The 20,310-nt window shown below is 45.1% G+C and overlaps 3 protein-coding genes across 8 annotated transcripts in view; all 3 read right to left on the bottom strand.

The window, feature by feature from the left end:
- Positions 1-1,516, bottom strand: part of WDR73 (WD repeat domain 73) — a 28,591-nt gene extending 27,075 nt beyond the window's left edge. Inside the window, exons 1-3 of one of the 2 annotated variants that reach the window (XM_022564029.3) lie at positions 1,377-1,516; positions 775-842; positions 378-466 (exon numbers count right to left, since the gene is read on the bottom strand). In XM_022564029.3, coding sequence (XP_022419737.1) covers positions 378-466; positions 775-842; positions 1,377-1,417 — 198 coding nt within the window. In that variant the 5' untranslated portion in view covers positions 1,418-1,516. Of the gene's footprint in view, positions 1-377; positions 1,309-1,376 lie in introns of those variants that run through there. The other variant, XM_089906753.1, reaches the window with a different exon arrangement.
- A 1,851-nt stretch (positions 1,517-3,367) lies between these two features.
- Positions 3,368-4,619, bottom strand: NMB (neuromedin B). Its single transcript, XM_089906757.1, has 2 exons — positions 4,296-4,619; positions 3,368-3,668 (listed from the first exon to the last, which is right to left on the bottom strand). The coding sequence occupies exons 1-2, from the start codon at positions 4,450-4,452 to the stop codon at positions 3,379-3,381; spliced, it is 447 nt and encodes a 148-aa protein (XP_089762883.1). The 5' UTR covers positions 4,453-4,619; the 3' UTR covers positions 3,368-3,378.
- Positions 4,620-13,942: 9,323 nt separating this feature from the next.
- The window catches only part of SEC11A (SEC11 homolog A, signal peptidase complex subunit), a 55,744-nt gene continuing 49,376 nt past the window's right edge, over positions 13,943-20,310 (bottom strand). For all 5 annotated transcript variants that reach the window (XM_022564015.3, XM_089906755.1, XM_022564014.3 and 2 more), the window contains 2 exons: positions 14,662-14,719; positions 13,943-14,473 (listed from right to left, as the gene is read on the bottom strand). In XM_022564015.3, coding sequence (XP_022419723.1) covers positions 14,423-14,473; positions 14,662-14,719 — 109 coding nt within the window. In that variant the 3' untranslated portion in view covers positions 13,943-14,422. The remainder of the gene's footprint in view (positions 14,474-14,661; positions 14,720-20,310) is intronic.

The following is a 20,310-nucleotide window of genomic DNA, read 5'->3' as shown; positions in this document are numbered from 1 at the left end:
ATTTTTTTTTTTTCCAGCCGTGTGGCACGGCTTATGGGATCTTGGTTCCCCGACCAGGGATCGAACCCGGGCCCCCTGCAGTGGAAGTGTGATGTCTTAACCACTGGACCACCAGGGAATTCCCCCTAAATCTATTCTTGATAAAGTATAATTGACTTCTTGCTCTAGGAGCCCTCTGTAAATCACAGGACTTTCTGTACAACTTACCTCTGTGCACATTTGCCTCCCTTTATTAGACTATAAGGGCAGGCCCAGGGCTTACAGTTTCTCTCTTTCTAGTATCCAGGACAATATTTAGTAGACAACAGGAGCTCCATAAAGATTTAATAAATGAGTAGAAGTAGACACATATACTCAGCATAAATATTTCAAGTTACCTGGTTTTCTTTTACAGAAAGTCTGAGAGGTAATATCAGATGAAGAATCTCATTTTTTTTCAGGCTTTCATAGCCAGCAACCAAGATTCCTGGAAAAAGAAGCAGAATAAGCTGTGACAAAGTGCTAGAAAGATTCTGGACCACAGCTGGGTCCAGACACTCTGCCAAATCTCCCAAAGCAAAGATAAACTCTTCTGCCATTGGTATGCAGCCTTGTACTGAGGGATGGAAGAGATCTAGATCTTCATAAGAGAAATATAATGCTGATGGGGCATGAAATTGCTACAAGTGACCAAGAGGCCCTCAAGCTCCCAGAAGAGGGGTTGGGTCCCTCTGGGCTGAGCTCCTGAGTTCCAGCTTAAGGAGTGGTTCTTCAGGGCCAGGCAGGGCATATCACCTTTGTCACCAATCCATTCAAGGACTCGAGTGGCTCCCGAGAGGTCGAATGCATGGAAATCCTGGTACCTGCATGATAGGGACACAACATCACACGATGCATGGCACTTTACAGCTGTTAAAGAACCTGAGATGTTAGCATGGTTCGGCAGTTGGGGGCCCAGGCTCTGGAATCAGGCAGAACTGGGATCAAGCCTTGTTACACATTTCATCCCCTGTGTGACTGGGGGCAGGCCAGTCACAGTTTCCCTGAGTCTCGTCCTCATCTGTAAAATGGAACTCCTAGAGTACTCAGACTTCCCAAGGTTGACGTGAGGAATCGAGATAATCTTTGTTTAAGGTTTAACCCAGAGCCAGGCGCAAAATAAATAGTCACTTATGTTATTATTATCCTCCACAAGCACTGCCCCTACTAGTACTTCACACAATTTGCGCACACAGGAAGGTGCCATTTCCCAGCTGCGGGTGCCGAGGCCCAGGCGGAGTCCTCCGTACAGGTCCCGCCCCACATGCCGCGGGTTCCCTGCGTGCTCCATGCCGCGCCCGTCCGCCCCCAGGCCAGCTCCAGACCCGGATTCCACGTCCCAAGCCCACACGATTTACAAGCGCAAGGATTCCACCAGCCAGTCCTCAGCGGGCTCCATGGCAACTGTCGCTTCCGGTACCCCACTTCCGCCTCTGAACCTTCCTGGGCAAGCGCGGCCCTCTCGCGAGGAGTGGGGCGCGGCCTGGTTTGACCCGGGGGCGGGGCCTTAGAGGTGCCCTAGCGCCGCCGCGGACCTGGCGTACCCTTAACTAACTATGTCCGGGATTCTCCGGATAAACTCTCGTGGAAACAAGACGCAAATTCAGGGATTCCCAGGATGTCAGTTCCGGGCGGGGCCTGAGGGACCAAATATACGCTCGTTTTATGACCGGGTATTTGCACATCAGAGGAAAAGGCCAGATAAAATACAGGACGCCCGGTTAAATTCCAATTTTAGGTAAACAACGAATAATTTTTTTCGTTTAAGTATGTCCATGCAATATTTAGGATATCTTATACGATAAGATAGGGGCATCCTGCCATTCCTAAGTGCTAGGCATCCACAGAGGTAGGCAGGGGCAGGCCCCCCAGTGCCTTTCTCCCTGAAGGGCCTGGGAGGGGTCAGGGTAGTGGTTTTCTCAGAATAACAGCCTCAACCTCACAGAGTGGTCATGACAGTCGAAGGAGATCATAGAAGTAAAGTCCAAGTACCATGCCTGGCCCTGGGCCGGACAGTGTTTTTACTCCCCCACCTCCAGCTCTGCCCAAGACCTCACTTCTGAAGTCCCACCCCCCAGGGCGAAGTACTGCTTCCTCTGAGATTCTCTAGTTGGTCTTCATGTTTCAGGCCTTCGAGACCAGTGGCCCCGGAGGGGACATTGTCTGCCTTCAGACTCAGCCAGCCCGAGCACCTGGCCCTTACATCTGAGGTCTCCAGAGGCTGGTGGTTCTTTTTTTTTTTGGCCACACTGCGTGGCATGTGGGATCTTAGTTCCCCATGGGGCTGGGGATGAACCTTTTGTAGGGAATGCCCCTCCCTTCTTTCAAGATGTACATATTATATGCTAGGCATGGTGGGGGACACAAAGTTAAGTCAGCCACTGGTGCTGCCAGGAAGCTCACAGACTGGCAACAGCTCCTGTTTACTAAGTGCTTTCTATGCATTAGGCATCATGCTCAGCATGTGACACAAATGGTCTCATTTAAGAAGAGAGGGGCACTACTGTTCCCATTTTATGGATGAGGAAGATGAGGCTTGGAGAGGTTAAATGACATTTCTAAGGTCACACAGCTACTAAGTAGCTAGCTTATGAGCCCAGCATGCTGTCACCAGATCCCCCATTCTACCACATTACACTGCCTTCTTCACATAGCAACGAAGTACCAGGGAAGGTGGTGTGGGATGGGGACAGCGCCAGGGACAGAGAATGGAGGAGTTTCCCCTCTGCCAGGCTGGAGATGAAAGCTGGCTTGGCTTCAACTCTGGGGCCTTGAACCCCATAGGTCAGTGGTTTACAACCCAGGGTGATTTTGGCTCCCTCCCCTGTCCCCTCCCCAGAGGACCTCTGGCAATGTCTGGAGGCAGTTTTGGTTGTCCTAACAGTATCTATCCATACTCTAGTGGATAGAGACGAGGGACACAGCTAAGCGTCCTACAATGCACAGGACAACTCCCACAACAGAGAACTGTCCAGCCCAGAATATCAAGTGCTGGCATTGAGAAACCCTGCCACTGGTCACTGAGGCAGACAAGAGACTGGGAAGAGCACTGGTCAAGGTGAACAAGGTCTAGACTCTGTCTTAGCTGCTGACTAACTCTTTTCATCCCTTCTCTGAGCCTCAGGGTCCCAACAGGCACATACCGGGCACAGCAAAGGTGGACAGCTGGGGTGGGGCAAGTCTGTGTAGACTGGGGTGGAGGTAGGGGAAGGTCCTGCTGGATAATCCCAGGCTGTGACTTTAGACTGGGCAATGGGTGAGGGGAACGTCTTCCCCTACTTTTTGTTCCATGGGGTTTGCTGGGAAGGTCAGCTTTCTTTCTTCAGAATCCTCTCCGTTTGAGCTCTAGACAGGGAGAGCCTAGAATCGCTGACTTTCTTGGGTGGGCCTATCACACCCTGGCTGGGCACTCACACCGTAAGCCCAATGCTGGATCCAGGGGCAGCCCTGGCTGAGCCTCTCCCGGGCCTGGCTCACCTGGGTGTGAGGTGCTGGGCCGCTGAGGCTCATGCCCAGATCTTTCTTCTGCAGGAGGATCCTGAGCAGATCATGACTCAGCTGCAGTCTCTGGTCCCTCAGGGAGATGTGGGGAGCTGTCCCCAATAGGGATGGGCTGGGGGGCTCCAGACTCTTCTTGCCCATGAAGTGACCTAAAAAGGAGGTACTGAGGCACAAGGAAGTCAGGGAGCAAGGATCCTATCCCAGTGGGAAAGCTCCCCGTCTCTCCCACTTTTCAGTTCTCATGGCAGGAAGATACACAACCTTCCTCCTCCTCGTCACCAGGAGCTATAAAGACCGCGGGTGGTGGCAAAGCCTGTACCTCAGCTTTTCCTGAGCAGGTAGATGGGGTGGAGGGGATGGCACAGCTGGAAGGAGGGTGGGATGCCCCAGGGCCAGGAAGAAACTCTGCCAGTTGTGCTGTCTGCTTAGAAGAGGGACGGGAACGGCAGAGAAGGAAGTGGAGAAGAAGAGGTGTCTGGAAGGTGGAGGTGCAGAGAGAAGACACACCAGAGGTTAGAAGATTCAGTAGAGTCTTGTCTAAGAGAAGGGGCACGGGCTGGCAGGTAGATTTAGGATCCAGCCCCAGCTCTGCTTTAAACTGTATGGGTGAGTGATTTAACCGTCATTGGGTCTGGGTCTCAAGTTCCCCATCTGTTAGATGAGTTCCAAGGTCCCCTCTAGCCTGGACACTAGTGTCCATGGCTGAGGAGAGGCCAGAGAAGGAAAATGGGGTCAGAGCAGGGTGGGGGGCGCTTGCCCGTACCGCGAAGACTTACCGGTGGCCCAGAGATTGCCCCGCGGGTGCACTCGGATCTTGCTGGCCCGGCTGCGGGGCTCCGGGAGATCCCAGCTAAACGGGGCGACGCCGGCAGCGAGCAGAGCGAAGAGCAGAAGGCCCCCGAGCAGCCGAGCGCCCCGCGCCCGCAGGGTCATGGCTGGGTGCCGGCCACGCCTCAGTTCAGGTGCACTTAGCCACGGCTCAGGTCCCTGACGCGCGCCTTCCCTCCTTTTAAACCCGCGCCCCTGGGGGCGGAGCCTGCCCCGAAGAGACCGCCCCGGCGCGCTCGCTGCCGCTCCCGCCCCGCCCTCCTCCGACCCTCCTGTCCTCGCCAGCCCTTGGGCGGGGGTCTCGGTCAGGGGCCCCCTCCACAGCCCGCACGGCCGCACTCCTAACCCCACGTGGGCACCGCTTCCTCAGGGCGTTCGGGCCCAAGCCCACCACCTTCAAGCTGGGGACCTGGGCAAAGCCGGCTCCCCTGGCCCTCCCTCACCGCTCCCAAGGGCTTTCGGCCAACGAGCGGTTCCTTCACCTCTGTGCCTCTTTCTAAGGGTAGAAAAGGGGGCGAGGACGCCTCCTGTGTAACACAGGCGTTACAGTGCCCAGCATAGTGCCAGGCACCAGAGGAGCTCCATAAAATGCCAGTTGGCCCTTCCCTCCTGGGGAATCTGACCGGGTTCACCCAGCTCTCTGCCTTCTCACAGCCGGCACTCACCAGGTGCTGTGGAAATCACAGCAGGTGCTCAGGGTAGGAGTGCAGAACGATGGATGGCCGAGCCCTCCCCTCCCCCACCCTCCCCCCACAGATGGGCGCCCAGCTTGGGAGAGACTGGCTTATCAGTTGGCCAGGAGGCAGATCTTTGGGTCAGGGGAGTGAAAAGAGCACTGGACCAAGAGTCCGTATACAAGCTGTGTGACCTCACTGACCCTCACCTTCTTCGATTGTAAAATGGCAATAACCACATTGCCCTATTTTTAATAGTTTTACATTTTTTAGCCCCATTATTTTGTGGCAGGAAGCAACAGTCCTATAGGACTCCCTCTCAAAGTCAGCACTCTCCTCCTTCAAAGGAGCTGGCCAGACTTGTCTTGGAAATTCTGGGTCAGTGGCAGCACTTAATGAATAGAAGACACTGTGCTCCAGAATAATACATTTATTTTTGCTTAAATGTTTACTAAACACCAATGTTCAGAGCACTATGCCAGGCACAGGAGGGCAGGGACACAAAAGATAGTGCCCTGCTCCCACAGGAGTTTACCATCTCATTAGAGAGACAGAGTACAAAAGGAGTGAATGATGGAGGAGCAGGGTACTGACCAACCCCTGGGCCCTGGACTCTTCTCAGAAACACTGCACAGTGTGGCTGTGACCGAACCTACTCCCCAGTCTGGCTCAAAAACGGTACTTGCTATTATTACTCTTGCCATATCTAGCTCAGCAAGGCCTGCTAGCTCTGTGGATCACCATCTTAAAAGGGGAAGCATGTATGAGAAGCTGGTTGTCATGCTGAGCTCCCAGAAAGCACGACACACAGGACAAGGACATTCCATTTCCGGCTTTTTTCCCAATCTCCTTCTCATCTCCCACCCTGGCATTTACACCTCTCTGTACTCTTGTCACTGCTTAGCCATGGTGTACAGATATAGCTCGTATCACCTTCCCATAATAATCATTCCCTTTTCAACCCCCTCCCTCTCCTCTGCACCCATCCTATCTTCTCTGGTCCTCGGTCATAGAAATTAGGAGGTGGTACTGAGTGCTGCCTCACTTAAATGCTTGAAGGAATCTTATTTGGTAGGTTTATCTCTCCTCATTTTATAGCTGGAAGCTGGCTCAGAGGTTGAGTCACTTGCCCAGACGTCACACTGGAATCAGACTTCGGGTCCGTTCAGATCACTCTGTCAGGCCCCCAGAGTCAGCAGGGACAGATGCTGCTTTCCCTAAACCACACCCACTCCCGTTTTACTTTCCCATTTAAATATCAAGTTGGTTTAGATTTCTCAAGGGTGAGAGGGAGCAGGCACTGAGAGTTTCATCTCTCTTCTGCAGGTGACCCTGGGACCTTGGTTCTGCTCTGACAGGTTCATTTATACTTAAGCAAGCCTCCCCTGACATAGCCTGCACTCGCAGCTCCAACCACAGCTGTGAAAATGACCCCAGATGCCACTAGGATCATTTTATCTGTCAGCTTAGCACAGGAAAAAAGGGGCCTCCGAGGACCCTGGGGAAAGAAGCAGGGCAGCAGCTCCACAGCCAACTATCAAACACTGTCCCAGGAATGTGAAGCATCAGGCACTGCAGAGAGGCGGGCTTGCCCAAGACAGCACTTCCAAGTCAGATCCCTCATGGAGTGCTAGGCTGAGTTTAGAATGAGGATCTCAACTGCAGACTGCCTGTTCCCCAAGTCCTCTCTCCCACCGGGAAGAATGACAGTGAATCACATGCACGTGCATGGAGAAGCTCTTCAGAGCCCACTCTTTTTAATAAATTTATTTATTTATTTATTGGCTGCGTTAGGTCTTCATTGCTGTGCACTGGCTTTCTCTAATTGCGGTGGGCGGGGGCTACTCTTCGTTGCGGTGCACGGGCTTCTCATTGCCGTGGCTTCTCTTTGTTGCGAAGCACAGGCTCTAGGCACGCAGGCTCAGTAGCTGTAGCTCGCGGGCTGAGTTGCTCTGCGGTATGTGGGATCTTCCCGGACCAGGGCTCGAACCCGTGTCCCCTGCATTGGCAGGCAGATTCTCAACCACTGCGCCACCAGGGAAGTCCCCAGAGCTCACTCTTGACCCTCTGAGGTTTCTACAACATTCAAGGACATTCACAGACGATGTAGAGAAGATTCAAAGGACAACCCAAAAGATGATTAAGGGGTGAAAGATACACGGCAAATCTTCTTATAACCAACACCAACAAAACATTTAAACTGCACCATGTTTTTAATTAAAAATTGCTTGAAATAAAGGACATATATATTATTGCTATATTTCATTAAATTGGAGTCAATTAAAAATGTCTTTTCACAGCTGAATCTTTTTTGTTATTGTTTTCCAAAAGCACTTACATGCATGCTCCTTTGATCACCAACACTATTTTGATGTAGTAAAGACTAGTATTATGCCCATTTAATGGATGAGTTAACTCAAGTAAAAGCAAGTTAGCTGCAGACAAACTAAACAAATGGAGAAAACCAGAGTGTAGACATCAAACACATGAAAGGTACAGAGGACAAAAGAGAAAACAAAAAGCAGAAATTTAAATTAGACATAAATGAGCCTAGAGAAAAAGGATGACAAACCTATTAGAGCTGCTCAGAATAGGATGGTATAAAATCACTCTTCTGGCAAACCTCTGAGCACAGATCCCATCTGTATGGGTTGCAGAGAGAAAGAGAAATATCGTGGGGTATCTCAGGTCCTGCTCTTTAGTTTCAGAAAGGGGAAGGGGCTGTAGAATCAGGAGAAGAGTGTAATCTTTAAGAGAGGAAGAAAAGAATCAGGGATATTTGATGCAATTTCGCAGTCAGAGGGAACACATAGGAACTAGCTAGAATATCAGAACGTTAACCATTGATAAGGAACTATTTCAGAAACTTAAATTGCCAAAATACAAAAAAAACTTTTAAGGCAATATTCAAAGGAAAAGAGAAGATACATCTAATGAGAAAGTGGTGGCGATGCCAACAGTGGCTAAGCTAAGCAGCTGCTGCTCAGCTAAATGGCGTAGACGCTCAGGGAAGTTATGAAAGCCTAACGAAGTGAGAAGCCCCAGGCCCAGCACTCATAGGATTATTTGGGTTTAACAGTCAGGTACTTCAGGGAGGCATTTCAGTAACTGAAAGGAATAATCTTTAAACTCTAAAGACGTTTAAATGCTTGGAAACCTGCCTGAGAATCTCCCTATTTCTAGGAGATTTACTAATCTGAGCAAATCGATGAAAGAACAACCTAGGGCTTCTAAAGAAGAATACCCAAGGGCCTTGCAATTGTGGGGTTTATTCCAAATAAAAGAGTCTCATTAGATTTTATAAAGGTAGAAGAACTGGGTATGACACCCAGCATTGTGAGGTGATAAAAGCAAGACTTCTGGCTCTGCCATCCATGGACCAGAAGATCCTGGGCAAATCTTTTAACTTCTAGTTTCTCTCTTTTGTAAAATGGAGTTATTCTGAGGACTAAAGGAGAAAAAATAAAAATCTGTTATAAATTCAAAAGCATTTAGCAGAGCACTGGAAACTTCTAAGTACTCAGTATTATTAGCTGAATCTTAGGAAAAGCAAAGCCTGCTTTAAATCTGAAGCCCATTACAGGGAAAAAAGATTCCCTGGATAGCAGCTAAGACCATGGTGTTGACACAACAGTCAACAAAATGCCTTGGCAAAATGCCTATTACATTGTGACTCATTTGATAAACTAAAATGCTGGCATATCCACCTCAACTATTGACCAACTCCAAGAAACGTGTTCTATACAGCATTCTCTCTTTTCTTGCTTAAATAAGTTGTCAGGCTGACAACTCTGATCAAAGCTTCATGCTAGCTGATTTACTTCCTTGCCTGATCTAAGTCCTGAGTACAAATTATTTTAACTAGACTCCTTGAATTAAAGCTGGGATCCAGCTTAGCAATCTAAATAAACCGGCCAATTAAAGTAAGGGTTCTACAGAAATGATTCTTGATGGAGAGTAGGTGGCATTCCAGAAACTCCTAAGATTAGCAGAACAAGGATCTATAATTTGAAAGTCATATTGAATATAACTGTATATGAGAGATGAGTAACTAACGTTTTTATAAAGCAAACTTAAGAAAAAGCAAGATAAAATATTCTTGGCTGCTAAGGATAAGAGGTTGGATATAACAGACCTGAGAGGAGGTTTACCAGAATGGAGAAGAGGTATGAAATTTTGTTTCTTATAAAAGACCATGAGTTTTTAAAGATTAAGGAACACTGTTCTACAGGAAAACTAACTGAAGGTTCCTGGCTGATTAGATGGGTAGCTGATCTTTTGTGAGGTGGCTTTCTGCAGAAGTAGCCAAACTACACCTATACTAAAGGAACATTCTCTGAAACAGCTCTATGAAAATCATTAGGCTAATTAATATAGAGATTATTGCATAACATTACACAGTGTCCTTGCAGTGAGGTCCCAGAAGAGAAATTTCTTGATCTTCGGGTATCATTACAAGTTTTAAAAAATTTCCATTTTATATCCATTCCATGAAGCATAGACATTAGCCCCTAGGAGTTGAGAGCTGATGCTATGGATCTCCTCCAGCAGACAACAGAATCTTTTGATGTGTCTTGCAGGTACTAATCTAACCTTTGATTTTATCCTTTTCTCCTCCCATGCTTATTTCAACACCAGATTCTTCAGTTGTTTTATGTTTTATCACATAGTACTGGATGTATCTTTATGAGCCACTCCAAATCCTTTTTGGAACAAAGCAGCGTATAAATAAATCTAAAATGTATAAAAGCACTGTGATAGGGACTAAGGGATATACAAGGATGAATTAGAGGCTGGCCCTGTCTTAATGCCTTCAAGGAGCTAGTTGCGGAGCAGGACACAAATAAGACAAACCACTCTGAGGGCGATGAACAAAGTACTGAGTAGGCAGCACCGAGAAGGAGGCACTATATACTTGAGATCTTGTTTGAGAATTAAAAAAAACCCTCTTTGAGCTCCCTGTGAATCTCTAACGTTGCACCTATGATCCTATGAGGAAAGATTTGTATACACGTTGCCCCTATTAAGGCACTGAGTTCCTGGCAGAGGAGGGACCCTGCCTTACTCATCTTCGTATCCCCAGGGCCTGACCCAAAATCTGGCAGAGAGATGCTCAATAAATGTCTCCTGAATGAGAAAGCTTTTAGCGAGTAGAGAAGTGAGCAGGCACTCCAGGCAGGGAGACCTAGGGTAAGCAAAGACTGGATGTCTGTATAGTGAGACCAATATCAAGGGTATGAGAACCTGGGGTCTGCTGGGAGCTGAGGTTGGAAAATTCCTGAGGGCCTAGAATGCTACATAACTTGGAAGGCAATGTCCTCACTATTTTTTGATAACCCCTGCATATTCTAGTTCCTAACACCTCTTGGTTACACAGAATTCTTTCTACATCCAGACTCACCATAATTACCTGTGAAGAGTCATATTTGTTTATTTCTGAAACTTCTCTGGTATTACTTACGGTTATAGTAAGGGAAAATAGTGACAAAGATATACCTGGACAGAAAACAGCTTGAGTAGGCCATCCCGACTAAGGAGCATCTTGAGGAAGGAGGACAATCCAGTTAGTCAGCTAGAATTTCTGAAGCACAACAGAGTGATAAATGTCATAACAAAGGTACCCTCAGAACCTGGGGTAGCTCCCACACCTGAGGAGTTATTAGGACTTGGTAACACCCTTATGCAAATGACTAAGAAATGCACTCAGGGATAACAGCCTTTATTCCAAGCCTAGGCTCTTTGAGAAGCCTGTCACTCCCTAAGAAAAGTGACAAATGCCAATATTTTTCCCACTGAGAAAGAGAACACGAGAAGAGACCAAGGACACACACACAAAAGAAGAAAACAGGGTTAACATCAAAAATTCTAGAAAGGCAACATGCTGTTTTAGATGGAACCATAGGGAGATAAAGTTTTTAGATTTAAATGTGGCCAAGACCAAGATAAGGTACTTACTAAATAACAGGCAAATAAAAATCACTTTAATGATTCATACGCTCTGCTCCAGAATAACAGCACAACAATAATGCTACCCTTAGTTACTGCCTCTGGTTCCAATGCATGATGATGCTGAACATTTAGTATATGCTGCTAGATGCTACTGGGAAAGCAGAGTACAGTGTCTATAAAACGGGGCTCCTGCACTGGAGGAACTTACAATCTGATGAGGAAACGGGTCCAGATGCACAGACTTAACACAAATAGCGTAAGTCTGCAAATGCTGAGTGACAGAGAAAGAACAATTACTTTGTGAAGAAAGTGAGACTCAGACAAGCAGAAATGAGAGTGTAAGATAATATAAGGGAAAACACAGTGGTATAGCAAAGGCTGCTTCATGTTAGCTGAATTCAAAGTTTGAACTTCAAACGTAGGTAATATGTAGGGTAAATACAAAATTTATGGTCCAAAAAGAGACACTTTTTAAAGGTGAAAGGAGTAGTAAAATGAACTAACAGGTGGAAATGATCTAAAATAGGTACAGACTGCCATGTTACAGGAAAACTGGGACATAAAGACACACAAGCAACAAGGAGCCCCTGAGTATGTTTCTGGATTCGGGGGATGGCAATGAGAATGGAATGACAGGGGTAGATGTTGGCTTTTAAGTGACTAAATATGGTAAGAAAATGAAAAAAATCTAGGTGAATACTCCTTCAAAGGAAAGTGGATATTTGGAGGGGAAGCTTGCAGGAACTGCTAAGAGCTTAAGTTTAAAGACAGGACAATCAACTGGAAGTGTCCAGTGGGAACAGAGAGAATATAACTGAGGACAGGCACTTGGAGATAAGCTGTAGAGACTAATGAGAGTGGATGACTAACAGCCAACAGAGAATCCCATTATTATGTTCTCATTTGAAGTTTTATCAATTCTCATCCTCTTCCATTCCCTTCACTCACAATGGTTAAACCCTCCTAACTTCCCACTTGCCCTGTGAAATCTCAAAGAGTTTATATAATTCCATTAAAACACCAAATTAAACATCTCTGGCATTTCCTACATTTCCAAAGAGCTCTGAAATACATTATATTTACTGGGACTTCCCTGGCAGGCCAGTGGTTAAGACTCCACACTTCCACTGCAGGGGCACAGGTTCAATCCCTGGTTGGGAACTAAGATCCCACAAGCCGCTTGGCATGGCCGAAAAAAAAAAAAAACCCACAAAAACCACATTATAGGGCTTCCCTGGTGGCGCAGTGGTTGAGAGTCTGCCTGCCGATGCAGGGGACATGGGTTCGTGCCCCGGTCTGGGAAGATCCCACATGCCGTGGAGCAGCTAGGCCCATGAGCCATGGCCACTGAGCCTGCGTGTCCGGAGCCTGTGCTCCGCAACGGGAGAGGCCACAACAGTGAGAGGCCCGCGTACCGCAAAAAAAAACAAACAAAACCCCCCCCCAAAAAAACCCACAACACATTATATTTACTAATAAAATCTCCCAGTTTTAAGTCTTATGTTTTAGCACTAGACAATATAAAAACTGGGAACACAGTACCTGTCTCCATAAATAATCTTTTTATTTTTGGCTAGTAGAATGATTGAAATATTTTTAAATGATCTGGTTACTTTTCAGAGAATTTAGCTGTTGCTTCAAACTAGAGCATCCAGCAAAGGAGGAAAAACAGTAATTTTACAAAACTGGGTGTGAAAATATGCAAGTGAGGAAAATATTAACATTTCTCTCCCAACAAGTGTAACAGCAGGAGAAATCTGGGCAGCGGAAGATAGAAGCACAAGGATGTTTACCCTCTGGCAAGCTAGGATCACAAAGAACTTTGGGATCCCAACCTTTGCCAAGAGAACACACACTGCTTCTCTCCCAGAGAAGTCTCTGAAAGGCTGGTACAAAACCAGCCAGGGCACCATTTAGGCTGAACAATTAACCCCGTCATCTGCAGGTTACTAGGAGGGAAAAATGGAGGAAGCAGCAATTTTCGGCCACACACGGAGGTGGGAGAGGGGCGGGGCGGGGGGGCGCATTTCAGCACTCTCCTTGGCTCCTGAGAAAACATAAGCACGATACAGGCTTCAAAGACAGGTTCAAGAAGCACCTGTCAGCAATAATTTGCCAAGTTTCACACTCTGTTGATATCATTAAGAGCCCATATCCAAAGTTTGAAGGCTAAAGCCTGGATAATGGATTTAGGATGGCCCATCTCTACAGGGGAGGGTTTCAAAAGATTAACTGTCCCTATTCTCATTCCATTAGCATTAAAGTATGGGCTGATTTCCACCTCAGTTGAACAAATAATAGAAACCATTCATTTAGCCCAACATTTTGCTTACTTTGAGATTTCACACTAATACAAAAAGAGAACAGAGTGGATTAAGAGTATTTTGTGCTTTAAACACACTGAGTTACCCCATGCTCCCTATTTCCCTGTCTCAATATTAAAAGAAAAAAACACAGGTGGGCTTTGCCTTTACTACTTTAAACCTTCCCTTCTTAAAGTCTGCATTAGAGAAAAGCAAAGTCAGTCACCTACAAGAACAGGTTCAGGCAAATTAGAGTCTAAAGAAAACAAGTAGCACACTTGCCCTCCAGCACCTTCCTCATGCCTCCCCAGATGCTAATACTCACTACCATCTTGTAGAAAGAGTTGAGAACGTCTCAAGTGTAGAAAAGGTTATGAGTCTACAGCAAAGTGAGATTTTCTGAACCTCTCGGCAACCAGCTGGGTTTATACACATCTGAGACCCCCCAATGAAGAATCAATTTTATGACTAAGATTTCTTACGAATATCAACGGCTACTTTTGCTTCACAAAAACAAAAACAAAACAAACAAAAACCAGTTGTCAGTATTAGGACAACCTTCTTGGCCGAAGAATTGTTCACATCAAAGCCTGTATCTCCCCAAGGGCGCTAAGAACCAGCACAGGAAAGCAAATATCAAAAGCTTTCCCAACAAACACAAGTCAGGGATAAGGGGTTTCGATATGCAAAGTCTTTTATTTAAAATTTTGAAAAGTTAAGACGACGACCACCTCAGTATATGCCATTCCCATTATAAGGAGGAATGACAGTTTCAAACTCGTGCAGAGCTGCATTTTCATTTACAGAACTCTGTAGGCACTTTAGAAGTGAAGCTTGGCTTCAAAATACAAACACTGGGGGCTTTGGCTCAACCTTTTAATATAAAAAATTCACTGATGTACAAAAATGCGAAAGTATGACAATGACAATTTATGAAATTCTGTGATTAAAAGTCCCCTCGAGTGCACGCTGTGGTGCACATGCACCCGCCCACACGTACTCTAGTGTGGAAACATAAACTAATGCAAACCAGTGCTACCAAGAAGCGCCAACATGTGTTCTCCATTCCACCAACCACAGATTGATATCTACTCCAAACATTCAGGAACAAAAAGTACAGAATCTTCCAGGAACAGCAAGGCAGACTTCTTACTCACGATGGACCAGCACAAATAAACCCAGCAAAAATAGTACTGCATACTAGAAAACAAACACAGAACCACAAGTCAGAGAAGCTTTTAAAAGTTCACAAATCCTCAGAGTTAATTAACAAACTGGCCTTTGTGACTATGATAAATCACTAAACTATCCAACTGGTCTTCCATCTTTTAACTGTAATCCATTTAACGGTTTCCAAAATTAATGAAACATATAGTACAGGATCTTACCTTAAATTTAGGATAGTCATTCATGAGGATCGTCACAATCCCAATGTAAGGAACGAATCTAAACAAACAAACAAAAACTGATCATCACAGAACTTTCTAAGTAGCTGTTATCATTTACTGAACATTCTCAATATCTTCCATAGAATACTAATTTTCAGCTCACAAAATCCATTTGTATATACTTTCCTATTAGACACTTTCAACAGCCCATGTGATAGGGAAGTTAGGGGTATAGCCATTTTATAGATGAGGAAACAGTTGCTCATGCACAAGGTACATGGTGGAACCAGTACCAGATCTGAGGTCTCTGACCTCTAGTTGGTGATTCTAATGCCACCTGCTGATTCAGTGTTAGGGGTTGGGTTTGTTGTTATAACCTGTGGAGAGTTGTCAATCTAGTTGGGGAGACAAGGCAAACACAGCCAGAACATTACAAGGTACTTCATGTTAAGTGTCCAGAAAGTGAGTGTACAGCTCTATTATAGTACTTAAGATTTCACCACGCTCTCATTTTTTAACCACGTGTAATCTGGCTTTGGCTCTCTTAATCCTGAAACTTCTTCTAGAACAGTTTAAATCATTGTACGCAGAAGACCAGTCTCAGCTCCTACCTTCCTTTTCATCTCTGCAGCACTTGACTTTGATGACCAGAAACCTGCCCTTGAAATCTTTCTCCTTGGTTTCTGTAACATACCAGTCTCTTTCTCTACCTACCTCTTGGCTGCTACACCTTTGCTTTTTCACTAGCTCTTGCTTTCCTCTTGTCCCTAAAGTTTGTCCCCTCAAACTAGGTAAAACCACTTGTTAAATAATCTCATATCACCTCATATATTTCCTTTGAAGTCTTCATCATGAGTTTAATTACAGAATTAGTTGCTTAACTAGCTGGATAGTGTCTGTCTCCCCTACTAGACTCTAAGCTCTATGAAGGCAGAAACAGTGCCAATCTCTTCTCCACTGTATCTTCAAGGCCAAACTTGACACTTGGCACATAGCAGGCATCCAGTAAATACTGCCTGATTGAATGCTGGAATATCCAGGCCCCTTCTTTTCTCTTTCCCTTGGGGATCTCACTTCCTCCCAGGACTTCAATTCTCCCCGCAAAACAAAAGACTCTTCAACATCATAAGAATTCAGGGTAGAGAGATTTGTGGGAGGAAATAGCAGTTAGAAATATACAACTTTCTTCTTTCTCTTCCTCTTCTACTGTTGGATTCCAGAGTGGACTGGGTGATACCATCCTAGAGCCTGTCCCAGAGAAGGGAGGTTGACCTTTGCATACTTTAAAATATCCCAGATACTTTTATTCAGGGCACCCACAACCTTAGCACACACCGAAGGTACACAAACAGAAATTACCTCCTATATAACACCTCTAACCATCAGAGGCTTTGGCAATCTTGAAAAACAGAAGCTTTGTCTTTGGTGCATTTTACTTCCTTTTAAGAGCTCTCTTACTTCCCGTCTCCTGTCCTCACCCCATCCTGCCCCTCTCCCTCTGGCAGCACTACCCAGACTCATCTCTCTCTCCCCATCCCCAAACTCCCATTCGCATAAGTTGATGTTTCTTAAAACCTACACCTCCATTGTGAGAATTACTTGGACAGCTCATTAAAAATGCAGATTGCGGGGCTTCCCTGGTGGCGCAGTGGTTGAGAGTCCGCCTGCCGATGCAGAGGACACGGGTTCGTGCCCCAGTCCGGGAAGATCCCACATGCCACGGAGCGGCTAGGCCTGTGAGCCATGGCCGCTGAGCCTGCATGTCCGGAGCCTGTGCTCCGCAACGGGAGAGGCCACAACAGTGAGAGGCCCACGTACCGCAAAAAAAAAAAAAATGCAGATTGCGGACTTGCCCGGTGGCATAGTGGTTAAGAATCCGCCTGCCAATGCAGGGGACACGGGTTTGAGCCCTGGTCCAGGAAGATCCCACATGCCGCAGAGCAACTAAGCCTGTGCACTACAACTACTGAACCTGCGCTCTAGTGCCCGCGAGACACAACTACTGAAGCCCACACTCCTAGAGCCCGTGCTCCGCAACAAGAGAAGCCACCACAAAGAGAAGCCCGTGCACTGCAACGAAGAGTAGCCCCCACTTGCTGCAACTAGAGAAAGCCTGCATGCAGCAATGAAGACCTAACGCAGCCAAAAATAAATACTTTTTTTAAAACGTGCAGATTGCTCTATCTTCCCAGATTTATTGAGTCAGAGCATCTCTGGAAGGTCGGGCCCAAATGACGCTTCTGCACATTAAAGTACAAGAAGCACAGTTCTAGCAAGCAAGATATATGGAACAAGCATGTGGTGACAAATCATATCCCCTTTTAGGGCCCATGCTTTATTTTCAACCCCTGGGACCTCTAAGAGCTGGAAAGTAACAGTCACTACAGAATGGCCTAGCTAAGCTCTAGGAGGGTAGATAAAGGTTTTCTATATTTTTAATACACATATTTTTTCTTTTTAATGCAACAACTCTATTTCTTTTGTCTCACTTATAACATCTTCATAAAAGCAACAGTTTCCAGTCTTTCAGAAGGAAAATTGTCTAAATTTAAGAACATAAAGGCAAATGCCTTACAGTAAAATGCAGATTAAAAGCTATAAAAGCATCTGTGACTTCTATTAAAACAACATCAGGGGCTTCCCTGGTGGCACAGTGGTTAAGAATCCGCCTGCCAATGCAGGGGGACACGGGTTCGAGCCCTGGTCTGGGAAGATCCCACATGCCACGGAGCAACTAAGCCCGTTCACCACAACTACTGAGCCTGTGCTCTAGAGCCCACAAGCCACAACTACTGAGCCTGTGTGCCACAACTACTGAAGCCCGCACACCTGGAGCCCACGCTCCGCAACAAGAGAAGCCACTGCAGTGAAAAGACTGCGCACCGCAACTAAGAGTAGCCCCCACTCACCGCAACTAGAGAAGGCCCATGCATAGCAATGAAGACCCAATGCAGCCAAAAATAAGAAAATAAAATAAAAATCTAAAAAAAAAAATTTTGTTTTAAATAAATAAAACAACATCAGACTGCTAATTCTGGCCTGATGATCAATCAGCAGCCATGCTCATGGGTAGAGACTTTCACTGTTACCTCCATACAATATCTATGCTCAAAGAACCACAATGATCACATAGTCTGCTTATGGGTTATCCATGGAAACATTTCCCCCCCCATGGTGGTTTTTCCTTGCCCACCATAAGTGTGAAATAGAAGCAACTTGATCTTTAGGAGTAATAGAAGCAAAACATAAGGTTGCCAGAATACGACAGGCAGCCCAAAGTCAAACAAAAGATTTAATTACCTATACTACTGTTTTCCTCCATGGACACAGTCAAGAGTCGCTAATCAAGTGCATGATGCTGCTATCATCAGTCATCTTAAATTCAAATCAGTTGCACTTTTTTCCTACTGAGTTCAGATAAACTCTGCTAAAGCAGAGTTGATAATAAGCAGAGGTTTAAAATAAGTAAAACAAATGCCATCCACAAAGCCAACCTCAACACCAGCCTGTGGCAAGTTAACATCTAGAAGGTACAGCAGGGGTAAATACGTGTCCCTGGGAGTTCTTGGGATCAAAGGTGCTGCCAGGAAAGGAGCCTCAGAAGGAAGAACTATCTGCTGATGCTCTGGGTGAAAATAATCTGTCAGATGTCAAAAGGGATCTACATCTGGGAAGTTTGGATCCCAGTAGCTGCCTTAAAAAGGACCATTGTTTCTATCCCGGAACGGTCTGTTTCAAGCTAAGTAAAAAGTACATTTTAAAAGACTCCTCCAGGATTTCCCTGGTGGTCCAGTGGCTAAGACTCCATGCTCCCAATGCAGAGGGCCTGGGTTCAATCCCTGGTCAGGGAACTGGATGCCACATGCATGCCGCAACTAAGAGTTCGAATGCCACAACTGAAGATCCCGCACGTGGCAACAAAGGTCCTGTGTGCCACAACTAAGACCAGATGCACACCAAAAAAAAATTAAATAAATAAATAAAAGCCTCCTCCATAAAACTGATTTCAGTCAACAGAGAGCTCAATTACTCTGCTCCTTCCTTTATTTTTATTCTTCTTTTCGCTGTCAATATTTCTCTATTCCCTGATCTTCTGCCAGGCTTTCGTCCTCTTTTCCTGTTCCTTGTCTTTGACTAACAGGTTCTCTTGTGTTTTTCAACTACCTGAATTTAGAAAGAATCATCCCTATTCTTACTTGGTTCAGTATTAGTTTCACTTTCTAAAAGTGTTTTATTACATGCTATAACATGAATGAACCTTGAAAACATTACGCTAGGTGAAAGAAGCCAGACATATTGTAAGACCACATATTGTAAGATTCTGTTTATATAAAATGTCCAGAACAGGCAATCCATAGAGACAGGAAGTAGATTAGTGGTTGCCAGGGGCTGCAGGGAGAAGGGGATGCGGAGTGACTGCAAATCACTACCAAGTTCTCTTTTTGGGGTGAGGAAATGTTCCGGAATTAAACAGTGGTGATGGTTTTACAACTTTGTGAATATAATAAAACTCGCTGTACTGTACACTTTAAAAGGGTAAATTTTATATCCTAATATATGTGAATTATATTTCAATAAAAAATTGTTTAAATTTGTTTTTATTTAGGGCTTTAGGCTTCAGTGTAAAATTTTTTAGTGTGCAGCTGTTTGAAAAAAAAATTCCAAGGTTTGGGTACAGTCTGACTCTGAAATATAGTTTAGCATTTTATAAACACAATTTTCACAAAAGGAGGTGATGTGCCTCATTATGTGTCAAGGTAAGTGGTGACATAATCAACTGAAAGTGAATTTGTAACAGTTAAGATTCTGTGCTCCTGCTGTTCATGTCCCAGATGTTTATACTTCATGCAAAGTTATTTAATTAAGAGAGTACCAGACTATAACATTTTTTAAATTAATAGCCAGAAAAAGGCCTATAACTTTCAATGCTGGGATTTTAGAAATAACACTGTACATAGTTTGGGACTTTTAAAAAATTCTTTAGAAAAGACAAGTTACTTGAGTAAAAGAAAGCCTGGTTCCTCCACCCTTCCATAGGATGATGCATTTTTTACCCAAACAGGGGGCCAGAATGAGCAGAAAGAGCTGCACTAAACACCTAAGAATCAAGATCCAGATAAAGGGACCCTCTGGGAGGAGTACAAATAAAACTGTACAACAAAAGTTGTCCAAAGCCTTAAAATATGCTTATGTTTCACCAGGTCATTCCAAGTATAAGAATTTACTGTGAAGAAATGATTGGGCAGAGGCACTGAGATATATGTAACAGGGATGCTCATCATAACACTGCTCACAATCAAAGGCATCTGACAATAGGAGATTTTGGCTAAATAAAAATATGGTCTTTGCACACAGTAGAGTAGCATACAGATTTGAAAATGATGATATGGAAATAAATCTTTTGATTTATAGATACTAATAACATTGGAGGATAAAAAAGAGGTTATAAGCAGTGTGACCATTCTCTCCCCGTACACAAAATATGTTTATGTATACACACTTATACATTAAGATCTGCATCTTTACACATATCGGCTAAAAGAACACAAACCAAAAAATTAAATATTTATGGAGGAACTGAAAGGAAAGAAGTGACTCTGCTTTTTGATGACTGTTATTTCCTTATGTTTCTACAAGAATCTGTACACT

The sequence above is a fragment of the Delphinapterus leucas genome, chromosome 2 (assembly GCF_059928025.1).
Source record: "Delphinapterus leucas isolate spDelLeu-1000000601 "Yukka" chromosome 2, BTC_Dleu_Yukka2, whole genome shotgun sequence".
NCBI lineage: Eukaryota > Metazoa > Chordata > Mammalia > Artiodactyla > Monodontidae > Delphinapterus > Delphinapterus leucas.
This window is presented reverse-complemented; position numbering and strand designations above follow the sequence as displayed.